Source organism: Mchenga conophoros, linkage group LG16, assembly GCF_057382185.1.
Source record: "Mchenga conophoros isolate Kocher_MC1m ecotype Shallow Benthic linkage group LG16, M_conophoros_male_GT1.1, whole genome shotgun sequence".
NCBI classification, from domain to species: domain Eukaryota; kingdom Metazoa; phylum Chordata; class Actinopteri; order Cichliformes; family Cichlidae; genus Mchenga; species Mchenga conophoros.
In genome coordinates, this window is record NC_140541.1 from 17,231,496 (window position 1) to 17,244,080 (window position 12,585).

The 12,585-nt window shown below is 47.7% G+C and overlaps 1 protein-coding gene across 1 annotated transcript in view; it reads left to right on the forward strand.

Annotated features, from left to right (window-relative positions):
- bcor (BCL6 corepressor) overlaps positions 1–12,422 on the forward strand; it is a 31,586-nt gene extending 19,164 nt beyond the window's left edge. Inside the window, exons 9-14 of the mRNA XM_085249997.1 lie at positions 996–1,280; positions 7,810–7,976; positions 8,715–8,860; positions 10,720–10,797; positions 10,969–11,122; positions 11,208–12,422. Coding sequence (XP_085106123.1) covers positions 996–1,280; positions 7,810–7,976; positions 8,715–8,860; positions 10,720–10,797; positions 10,969–11,122; positions 11,208–11,538 — 1,161 coding nt within the window. The 3' untranslated portion in view covers positions 11,539–12,422. The remainder of the gene's footprint in view (positions 1–995; positions 1,281–7,809; positions 7,977–8,714; positions 8,861–10,719; positions 10,798–10,968; positions 11,123–11,207) is intronic.
- Positions 12,423–12,585: the final 163 nt, after the last annotated feature.

A 12,585-nucleotide genomic window follows, 5' to 3' on the forward strand; every position in this document is an offset into this window, starting at 1 on the left:
GTGTGTGTGTGTGTGTGTGTGTGTGTGTGTGTGTGTGTGTGTGTGTGTAGGTAGGTGAGAGACAGGGGTGCGAGTGTCTGCGTGTTCGCAAGCATTCAAAAACCCTGGAGCAATTATATATCACACTCACTCCTGAACACAAAGCTACACACACGCACACTTTCTCGCACTCGCACAATGAGGAATGTGGCAGCTACGACTGAGCGTTTGAAACGCCGAGTTCAAAAGGAGGAGGGAGGGGGGAGAGCACGGGGGAAAAATTGAGCGGAAAAAAAAAAGAAAAAAGAAGGCGAGTCGTTTTCCGCCCGTGCTGCTCTCCTCCCCTGCTCCTCCTCAGCCTGACAGCTGCTTCGACATGGAATTCCACTGAGAGGGCTCGCAGTGTTCGCACACACTCAGTCAGACACGCACACACTCAAGCAGGCAACTCCCTCTCTCGTGTGTTGTGTTCAGAGGGCTCTGTTGGTTTAGCAGTTAAAGAAAAGTGGCGTGCCAACCTGCACTGTTTTAGGGCGTGAAAGCTTTGTGTGTGAGTGTGTGTGTGTGTGTGTTTTCAGCGATGCATAGCGTATCTCCCAGACACAATAGTCATATATAAACACAGATGTTGTTGATAAAAAATCAATCTGAGTGTGTATATATAGAGTAGGTATGCTGTTAAAGAGGTAGTTTGGAAGTCATGTGAGGATAAGTGGGGTGGGGGGGTCTAAACACATGGCTTAAGAACAGATTTGAGCTTCAAATTTCAGTATGAATTTTGGGCCCTGATTTGAATACTTAAACCACCTTTTTAATTGATTCTCCTTTTAACTTATTTAAAAAAGTGGATATCATTTCCTGTGCATGGATGCACATTTTAATTTCCCTCCGTGCGCGTGTGCGTAGTCTCATCCCTGTCCCCTTGGATGCTCGTGCTCGTGTGTGTCTGTCAATGTCCCGTCTGCTTCGTGGCAGGGACTGTAACGCTCTCTCCCCATCTCTCACTCTCTCCTCAGCTGAGTGAGCAGTGCAGCGCTCCGAGGAAGAGAGCCGCTTCTCCTAATCATTATCCCTGCTCTCCAGTCAAGCCCTGCTCCCCCACTGCGCTCTGTCCACCCTCCCTGCAGCTCCAGGCTAATGACAGAGCGGGCGGTGTTCCACCAGAGCCGGCGGGCTTGCACAGAACCCCCCCTGCCGAGCCCTCCGTGGTGCGTCCGATCCCGCCAGAGGCTCGTCGGCTGATTGTGAACAAGAACGCCGGGGAGACGCTCCTTCAGAGAGCAGCGCGACTGGGCTACGAGGTAATAGGCTTCAGTCGAAGTCATCCTCCCTTCTTATCTGCTTTCTCTCTTCGCAATTTACACCCTCAGACTTTGTCTTTTCCAAATCTCTCGCTTTCTCTCTCCCTTCTTAAATTGAGCTCATTTTCTCCACCTACTTTGTTCCTGTCTGTGACTCTGCCAAACGTCGCTTTACTCTTTTTTTTTTTTTTTTTTTTTCCCCTTCTCAGAGTTTTTGAGATTCTTCTTTCATCTGTCCTATTCTTCCTCTTCTTCCTTCTTGTATGATTTCCTCCTATTTCGCCCTCACTCGCGATTTCTACTTCAAATGCTCCATCTTTTCGGCTCGCCCGCTCTACTCTTTCTCTCTCTCAGGTTTCCGCTCTCTCCCTCCCCCCCTTTCCTCTCAGCGCTCTCTTTCTCTTCCTCTCTTTGTGACTCAGATTGTCGTTGGCACCCCTCCTCTTCCCCACAAGTGCGCACACACACACACACAGCCTCCCCTCTTCTCGCCTCGCTCCGCTCTCACATCTCATTAATTTTCCGTGAGGCGAAGTGTGACACACACCCCGGCGCGCACACACGCACAGAAACGAGCACGCGCAGGCAGCATGAAGGGATCGGTGGGATCATTATGCGCAGACTGATGCTCGCTGCCTCTCCGTAGCATCGGGAGATTTTTTTTTCTTTGCTGCCGATCATTTGCTCCTAAACCAGATCCTCATTCTCCCCACACGCAAGAAAGAATGAGACTTGTGTATATTTTACCGACTCTTTCTCGCTCTCTCGCAACTCCCATTGCTCCGAAAGCTTTTAATTAAAGTTGGATGGCCCGCTCTCTCGTTCTCCCTCATCCCCCGTGTTTCTCTTCGCGAGCCTAAACGTTTCTCCCCCTTGTTGACAGATGTTACAAATTGATTTATTGATCTGAGTAGTTTTAATGCTACTTGAGCTGCGGATTCCTGCTCTCTCAGTGTGTGTGTGTGTGTGTGTGTGTGTGTGTGTGTGGGCGCCTGTATGCGTGTCCACTCCTTCGGTATCTCCTTTGATGCCGCCTGTGTGCGTGCGTGATAATTTTTATCACCAGCAGAGGAATCTTCTCAGAAACTGTAAATAGGTGTGGGTTTCTTTTGTTGCTCATTCATGAGTTGCTTTATGGTTGTGTGTGTGTTTGGACACGTTTATGATGATGAGGTACGTGCGCGCGCGCGTGTGTGTGTGTGTGTCAGTGATTATGTGTGTGAGTCTGAATGGGAGAGAGCGAGAGTGTGAATGAGAGGTAAGCACTGGGAGTATAATCGCGTTCTAATGGCCCTCTAATGTGCCGTGGTGACTGTGGTTAGCAGTGGCGGCGGCTGTTTTTCTCCCTGGCTCGCTCGCTCGCTCTCTCTCTCTCTCTCACTCACACACACACACTCTCACACACACAGATACACGCGCACGAACAGGGTGCAGCGCAGCAGCAGGGTTCAGTCAGCCGTGCTGGAGAGAAGCTGGCTCGTCTCTCTGATTTATGCGTCTCTCTCGAACGTTTTTTTTCCCTCCCTCTCCTTTTTTTTTTTTCATTCCCCCTTCGCATTTTTCCCTTCCTGCGCTCTGCATGTGGAGAGGGAATGAAGGAGGAGGGAGGAGAAAACCTGAGACTACACAAACAAGGCACTGACCGCTGCGCAAACAACCCCCTCTCTCCCACCCTTCCTTTCTTTCTTTCTTTCTTTCTCTCTCTCTCTCTCTCTCTCTCTCTCTCTCTCAGGAAGCTCGTCTCTCACTGCCTGTGTGCGATAAGCCTGGGGCAGGCCCCTGGGGCTCCCACACATGCACACACAAGGACGTGCTCAGGAACACACACACCAACTATGCATAAGGCCTAACACACACACACACACACTTGCATACAAGCCTGTAGATGCGTACAGCGCTTGTCTCACGCTGGTGTTTAAGCGCTGCGAGCTCTGGGCTTATCACATGCAGGCAGAGAGATATGAGGGCCTGCGAGACGGAGGCACGCACACGAACACAGCTCACATGCCGATTATGAGCATGCGACGGAATACGTGCGCGCACGCACACACGCACGTTCTGACCCAGTAAGCACATGCACAGGCATCCTGACATGTTTCTTCTCCATATGCCACACAGACAAGGCGACTCTCGGCGTTCGCTATCGCACACCCACATAGACCTGAACATGCAAATTCAGTGTCTCCTCATGCACGCACAAGCCACTAAATACACCGCTGCATCTTTTTTGTGTGCGTGTTTGTGTGTAAATCGGCACATGCAGGATGCAGAATCACCTCATGCATGCGATTTTAGCACACATGCACTTCTCCGTGCTGTTCTCGCTGCCCGGGCCGACACTGTGCATATTTCACGTTCATTTAGTTTTGCAATCCGTGCCTCTGCACATGAAAGCCCACTCTCTCTCTCTTTCTCTCTCTCTCTTCCTTCCTCCCTCACTCCCCTTTTATTCTCTCGCTCTCCCTCGCTCTCCGAGCATTTGAAATGGTAATGAGCAGAGATTCTGCGGATGTCTTCATCCCTCTAGTGCTGGGGCTCGGGGCCCCTCAGCTCTCTGCCCATTGAAAGCTCAGATAAAGGTGCAATCTGTCATTTATTCTCCCCATGAATCGCTTCTGATTTTTCTCCTCAAATCCATGTATGATCCAAGCAAAGAGGAAAAAACTGGATTGCATTTTAAGTGCGTAGTTGGACCAGAAAGCGTGATGGAAAAACTTGGAAAATGAAATCACTGTGATCAGTGGTTTTTGTGGTAAAGTACATCCACAGTGACTTAAAGTTCAGCTTTGACCGATGGCAAGCAGTCCCGACAGTGCTGACCTTTGATGGAACTACAGACCAAAAAGTCCAAAATTTAACACGTTATCACACTAACTGTATTGCATTTCATTAAACAGACTAATACTGCACATCTCTTTAACTAAACAATTTTAAGCTGAGGTCGTTAGGGTCGTTAGCTTACTCGTCGCAGGCCAGCTAGCTATGACAACTGCTTTGGCGGGTTCGCACCATCATGTTGTTGGGTAGTAGCAGTATCGCTTGCTAACTAGAGCTAGTTAGCAAAAGATTGCTAACTAGCTTCGGACGTAACATCAACGTTTTTTGCAAACTTACATTTGCACTCTGTCATCTTCTGATCCAACGAAATACCAATAGCTACTAATCTCTGAGTGACAAAGGATTATGCTTTCCGTATCCACAAGCCTGCTTGGGTCCAAGTAATGTAAATTTCATCATCAGACGGTGAGTGTGAAGTTCCGTGGGGGCGTCTGCGTCTACCTGCTTTTGGTGACTGCAAGGAGAATTTACATTACAGTGCAGCAGCTACGCATGCTCACAAAGTGGTGGACTTCAAAGAAGCATAAAGCAGGGGTTATATTTCCGAGTCTGCTTGGGACTTGACGTAAATTTCATCATCAGACGGTTAGCATGAGGGTCTGAGGATTCAGTACAACTCGACTGAAACGAGACGAGTCGCCCCCTGCTGGTTATTAGCAAAACATTTTGGGCCGTCTATGTCTAATATACAGAATATGGTAAACAATAACACAACTGTAAACGGTTATTGCAAGACCATTCGCATACCACAGGGTATGCATGTGCAGCAGGCAACGGCACAACAGGATTGACGAAATTCAAGACAAGGTTTCGTTTTTCCGCCTGGACTACCAACGAGGTGGAAGGTAGAAGCGGCAACAAGAAAACCAAAACAGACTTTGCGGTGTTGCAGAGAAAATGTGAGGACAGTGGCAGGACCATTTTTCATCGTTAGTAAAAGCCACTGGCATTGGCACAAGAAGGACGACCTCAAAAGAAAAGTACGCAAGCTTAGCTGTTATGGTTTGATCAGTGAACGCGGGTGTTGCGTTATCATTGTTTGTCCAAATTAAAACAATATCTCATTATTTTCACACAAAGGTTGGGTCAGCAGAGCTTCCATAGGTTTATTTTCGGGGCTCTTAAACCGGCCGAAGATTTTGGACAGCGGATGTGAAAGCAGAAGTTTTAAAATGAAACTGGATTAGTGTGGACGTACCCATTTAAAAGACACCTGTGGAGAAGCTTTAATGTGCAGGTTACTGATGAGAATGGGACATCCTCCTGTTTTCATTCTTCTTTTTAAATTGGCTTAAATGGCATATGTGTGGCTGAGTGTGAGATGAAGTCTGACTGACATCATGAGTAGTTGCATACTGAGGCTTCCCGTCTCCCTCCAGCGGTGCCATTCTAGGAGGGCCGGGCTTTCACGCACACTTTACACATGCACTCAATCATCCGCACATTTCACTTTTCTGAGCACGCACAAACTTTGCTGCCTAGACTTCATCATTCAAAGGAAAGCCACTCGTGCATCTGCGCACGTGATTCATCTCGACATGACCACATGTGCTGTATGCGAGGACTCTGCGAGCCGCGAGGGGTTAAATGTCTGAGTGATGCATTGATTGCAGGCGAGCGCAGGGAAGCATTCTAGAGAGGGAGATTAGAGGACGGAGCGAAAGAGCGAGAGGAGGAGGAGGGGAGGGGTGTCTCATTTTACTGCGGAGGAGTGCGTGTGTGTGTCTGTCTGGCGGGAAGCCGGGGCTCTCATGCTAAGCTCCTCGCTCTCTCCCAGCGATATTAAACACGGCTCCGGAGGTTTAGCGCTACGCCTCCTCCACAGCCACACACAAAAAGGCACACAAGCGCACAGACACAGACCGAGGAAAGCTGCATATCAACACTCTCTACCCGTCAGTCTCTCTAACACTTGCTCTCATTCACTCTCTCTCACACACACACACACACACACACACACACACACACACACAGCAAGTGGAATCCCCCAGAGGGGAGCTTGAGCACAGTGCTCCTGAATCTCTCTCCAGCAGGCAAACAGAGCGTTGGCAGTGAAAGAAAACCAGTTGGAGCGTCTCTCCACCTTCCCTCATTTCTCTCTCTCCCTCTTTTTATTTTGCACTTCTTCCTTGCCTGCTTTCCCTCTTCCTTCTCTTTCTCCATTATCTCTCCCGCCTCTCTGGCTCGTCCGATCGCTCGCTCTATCACTCCTTTCACCCCTCCCCGTTTTCACACCGCCACCCACCACCCCTTCATCTCTTGTTATTATCAGCTGCAGCCCAGAGGACTGCCCCGGCAGATTTCATCCACAGATTCATTTATCTGTCATCTGTCGGGGTGTTGCCTCTCGTCTGTCCCGTTCCGCGTCCTCTCTAACCCTCTGCTCGTCCCTCTGTCAGTCTGTTTTCTCTCTCCGCTTGCCTTTCCTTCCCTCTTCCTCCCTCCAGCCACCCTGTTCTGAAAGCGCGAGTGAGAGAGAGATAAACACTTGGACTAGATGGCAGCCTAGAATTAGCATAGAAATGGAAGTTTGGAGTCATTTCCCAGGTTCAGATGAGCAGCTCTGCTCCCCTCGGCACAGGACTGTCAGCAGGACAGGGTATGAATGTGTCTGGATATAAGAGTCACGTGTGTGTGTGTGTGTGTGTGTGTGGTTACAGTTGGATCCATAAGTTTAAAAAATCTATATATTTATATATAATTTTGCTTCTATATACCACTACAATTGATATGAAACATAGCAATAAAGATGTAAATGTATGCAGCTTTAATTCAAGGGGTTTTAAGACAAATATTGTGTTAATGTTAACGAGTTCAAGCTATTTTTTTTCTATATTTCTACGTGACATTTCCATTTTCACAGGCTCAAAAGTGAAAGGACAATTTACTGGTGTCGTGGAGACGGGCCACTCGTGGTCACAAAACTGCTCATTTCATGCAAATTTAAGGACATATTGGATTTCAAAGCTATTTTAACGTCTGGATATATCTATTTGGGTTTACAAATACTAGTAATAGCCAGTGCCACACTAAGTTGCCTATCCAAAAGTGCACAAACTAACAAAAAAAAGCACACTTGTCTGACTCGAACGGGCCCTGTATCGACACACTTTTAGGCTGCTTTCTGTCTCTCTGGCTCGTCTCTGTTTAATGGCAGCAGACGCTGCTCCAGTCCAATAAAAACCAGTCTGACTACTTAGTGCTGGACCTCCAACTGTCACAGCCCTAGACCAGAGAAAACGCTTCCAGCTCTTGAGCGGCGCTATCAAATCTCTTTGTTCCGCTTCCATTATGCTGTGTTCAGAGCCCAGCCATTGTAACTGGCTGCCACAGCAGCGTCCAGGCCCAACCATGCCCCACACACACACACACACACACACACACACACACACACACGTGCATGAGGAGAATCTGGCAGGCTAAATACAGTTGAGTCACACTTGGTCTCCTCGATGTGTTTGGCGCCAGCTCCAGTATTATGGAGCATTTGTGTGCGAGCGTGTATGTTTGTCCAGCACAGGAAACACACTCAGTTCCTCCTTTCCTTCATTTTTCTCCCTCAGGAACCGTAAAGGGAAGGACTGTTTGCGCATGCATCTGACTTGTGTGGCTGCTCTCGCAGTGTTTGCTTCGCAGATGCTCACACACTAAGCCCTGCTCTCTTTGTTGGCTCTTTTTTTTTTTTTTTTAGGAGGTTGTGCTGTACTGTCTGGAGAACAGAGTGTGTGAGGTGAATCACAGAGATTACGCCGGTTACTGCGCGCTCCACGAGGCATGCGCCCGCGGCTGGCTCACCATAGTCCAACACCTTCTGGATTACGGGGCTGACATCAACTGCAGCGCTCAGGACGGCACCAGGTAAACGAACTCTTTCATGCACGTGCACACTTGATCACAAACACCAACGGTTACATAAACACCCCTCTTAGGAAAATGCAGAAATGTAGGGATTTTCTTTTTTTGGTTTTACATGAATTCCCGAATAAAGAAAACCAGGGCTTGGCCATCAATAAAGTGACGCGAGCTTTCTCATAACTAAAATTTCTGGGATTTATTTTACATTATTGTACAAGAGCAGTGATTTGGCTGATTAGCTGCACTTTTGGAAAGGGAAGGCTAGTACTTTCATTGCAGTGTTATTAAAATTTACACTGGGGGGTCTGTTCTAAGAAACTGTGCTCAGGTCTTACAGGAGTATTGCCCATGCAGTTTTGCTTTTGAGATTTGCAGCATCTGCAGTAAGAACAACAGTAGTCTTATAAATCTGAATTTCATTTTACTTTATGTCTCGCTACGTCTGAGTTTAGGGAAAATCTAAAAAAGGAAAATATAGATCGTTCTTGTAAGTTTGATCAGAAGTGAATTCCCAAAAATATCCTCCACACCATGTATAAATTTTATCCATAGATTTTGAAGGATATGTGGATCCGAGTTTAAAATATTTTCTGAAGAAGGTAAAGAAGACATTTCCCTCTTATAATTTTAATTTGATATGTATTTGTAAAGATATGATGCAAAATGCAATTTCCCCCCTAATCTCATCCTGGAAAACCACTCCAATAGTTAATCAATGAACTTACTTCCCTGTGTGTGTAGACCGATTCACGATGCCGTGGAGAACGACCACCTGGACGTGGTGAGAGTCCTGCTGTCTTATGGCGCCGACCCCACCTTGGCAACGTATTCTGGCCGTGGCCTTCTCAAGATGACCCACAGCGACAGCATGGAGCGCTTCCTCACTGGTAAATGTGATTTTCTTACATATGAAAGAAAGAAATTGACATTGAGTCCTTGACTTCAGATTCTTACATTTGAGTCTCATTTTGGCACGTGTGATAGATGGCTTGCAAACAAAGCCTTCTGAGTTAGGCCATCATATGTAGGAATTATCTGCAATATGAAGAAAGACAAAACGGATCTTAACAAAAAAAAGGTTACTTAATACCTAATTTAAGATCCTTATTAAAATTGCAGTGTAGTAAGAGCTAAAGTTGGTAGAATGTTTCTTCTCTCATGCAGACAAAATGAAATGCAAAAGCCACAAAATTTGAATATTAATGTGCCTTTGACCACAGATCATAAAACTCAGCAATGCTAGAAAAGGGAAATAAAAGCCAACGCGAAGCAAGGATTTCTTTTTCAAAAAACACACACGCACACACACAAAAAAACAAAAACCAGAAGGCACACCGGAGTGTGGCCATCAAAAGGTGAGGCAAGGGTAAACTGTTAAAGAGATCGGTCACGAGCCCGGTTCCCGAAAGCTCCCATCTTGGCTTGTTTGCTGTTCTTTCAGCGCTCTGACCTCTGTGCAACCTGTTGGTGTGAGGCCCCCTCCGCAAATCCTCCCAACTACAGCTCGACACGTCCGTCGCTGTCATCCCCGTCTCCCCTCCAGCGACCTCCCTACCCCTCCTCTCCCCCTCCCTTCCTCCCTCGACCACCTGTTAGACAGGGAGTCTGAGCCCGCCAGGGTGCGTGCTGCTGCCTCTGAGCTCCTCTATCTGGTTACTTAGCAACGGCAACTGTGTTTGCTCAGCGTACGTGCGGAAATGGGCTTTGCTCTGGCTAGAGACTCTGCTTTTGTACGTGTGCATGTGAGCGCCTGTCTTTTCACAAGGCTGCCACGCTACAGTCTGACGTGTGTGTTGTGAGGGCTTGATGTTTGTACTCGGGTTGAGTCAACACGAATCTGTGCACAGGAGGAGGAGGAGGAAATGAAAGCACACACACACACACACACACACACAAACAGGCTCACGTTTCCCCTGTAGCCAGCTGCTTGGCATTACCTGAACTAGTTAAAAGCTATTGCCTGAGAGACACTCGGGGGCTCGTAGCGAGCAGGAGAGACGATCGCGGAACGGAGGCGAAAATAAAACAGGTGGCAGGAGGAGGTTTATGCGAGTAGGTAGACGCCTGCGAAAGCTGGTGCTGAATGTTGAAGAGAACGCGGGTGGATGGATCGATGTCGGCAGGGAGATCGAGCACCGGAGAAAATGAGCGAGTGCAAGCGATTGCTGCCCTCCCTCCACCTGGTCCCACTCATCTGGAGGCCGTTAATCCCTCCAAACACACGCCAGACGCCCCACGCCTCAGCACTGGCACAAAGCCCAGCTCTCACTCTGCAAGTGTGTGCGTGCGCGCGCATGTGCTGAATACACACTTTGCTCTCGCTGGGTGTGCTTATCCAGCTCCCTCTGCCTGTTTGTTTCCATCGCTCTGTGTGTGTGTGCGCACTCGGCGACTGTGTGTGGTTCTTGTTTGATTCCTGGCAGCAGTCTGCAGGCCTGCTCTGCACTGAGCCAGCTCTAACCCAGCGGAGACAGCCACTCTCCTCCCCCGTGGTAGAGCCGCTGGCCCCTGACCATCAGCCCTCCCGTCCTCCCCTCCTCCCCCCAAAAACATTTGCTCTGTTTGTTTCTCTTTTCTCTCTTGACACTCCCCCTCACCCTCCTCCTCCTTCTCTCCTCTTTTTTTCCCTGCGCTCTTTATCCATTTTTCTGCTGTATTCTCCAAGGGCAATTGTATTTGCCTCGTTGCCTGTCCCCAGGGCTTTGGCTCTTGAATAACAGGCTTCGCTCCTCTCCTCTGTCCGTAGATTATTTTGCCGACCTTCAGGGCCGCTCAGATGACGACCCAGGGCTTTATTGGGAATTCTATGGCAGCGCTGTGTGTGGTGAGTACTGATCAGCAATCTGCGTGTGTCCTTTAGTGCTTACAAAGTCTTTATTTTTAAACATCATCAGTGTCTGTACGTCGCACTGGCCTCTTTTAGGCAAGGCAGCTTTATGGTAATGTTGACGCTCACTAAAAAACGATCCGTGCTTTTCCTTTTTTCTGTGTCCAGAGTCTACTGAAGAGGGCGGTGTCTATGACATTTTAGCAGACGCCCCAGGTCCAGATGATGAAGATGAGGATGATAAAAGGGAGGTGTTTGAGTTCGAGTTCTCCGACCGACCTCTTTTGCCTTGCTACAACATCCAGGTGTCCCTCTCCCAGGGGTGAGCATTATTCTCAAAAGCAGATTACATTTTCAACTCTGTTTTTTCCTAAATTCCTAAACGTCTGTTAATTATTCTCTTTCAGGCCAAAAAACTGGCTGCTATTCTCCGATGTGCTCCGTCGGCTGCGGATGTCCGCTCGCGGTTTCCGGCAGGCCTTCCCTCACATGGAGGTGGTGACGGTAGCGGAGGCGGAGTTTTACCGGCAAGCATCTCTGTCCCAGCTCTTCTCCTGCCCAGAAGAGCTGGAGGGCTTCCATCCCGACAGCAAGGAGCTGCTGGACCTGGTGGAAGACAGCGCAGAGCTCGCAGCCCTGCTGGGCTCCACGCTGGAGTTTCTGGACGACCGCTGGGATCACCCCGGTGACAAACTCAAGGACAAAATCAAGGCTGTGGAAAAGTTGGGCTCATCCTGACCCTTTGACCCACTGAACCTTGATCATTATCGACTGCAGTTTGCTTTAGAACCGAGCAGGGGTTATGACGATATGCCTTAGCCTGACCTTTAGTTCCTGCGCTTCGGCCCGACTCTGGACCAGCACTGGTGCACTGTACAGATGGACTGACCTACTGGCTGATGGGCTGCTGAAACATTTCCCTCTGTTAACTGAGGATCAATATATTTGTGACTCAATAGACTTAATAATGGTCTTATTTTTATAAATTAATATATGTATAAATAAATATATAGATATATATATATATATACATAAATAAATATATAATATCAAGAGATTTTTTTTTTTTTGCTCACACGCCCCTCTGAAAGATTTTGTATGGCAACAGAGCGTAAGCGTGTTGTCAGCAACTGGATGCCGTGCGTGAGCGCGCGGCACATTGCGCATGTGTGTAGTTGTACAGAATAGTACCGAGGCTGTGCTATTGAATGTGGTATCTGTGTTTATAGGAAGCACATGATGTCCTGTTTTTCTCCCCCCAGCCATCCCCTCCTCAGACTTTAGTGCTCGCTTGAGCCTCAGGGGCTTTTCTGTTGTTGTTGTTTTTTGGGGTTTTTTTCTGGATGTTCAAATGTTGCTTCCTGTTTAGTCTGTAATTTAACATGCAAACTACAAAATTGTATAATAAAGTTTTAAGATAATGTTGATATTCACCCCTTGGCACAGCTTGTACATAACAAGGAGGCTACTGCAGTAAGGTAATTTTTGGTGTGTCCAGTTTTGTTTTGTTTTGGGTTTGTTTGTTCTTTTTGTTCTAACTTTGTAATTAAAATATCTCATAATTTGTATTTATATTTTACAAACGAAGTTGCTTTAAAATAAATATACAAACCGCAAGATGATCTACGCGTCCTGCTCCTCGTTAAGTCATTCATGAAGTCATTTGAATTCTGAGAAGTTGAGCGGTGATGGGGGCCCTGTCGATTTCAATCTGTGTGTATAATTACTCCTGTGCCTGATGGAAGTGCGATCCACCACGATCCTCTATTGCCATCTCTTGGAAAT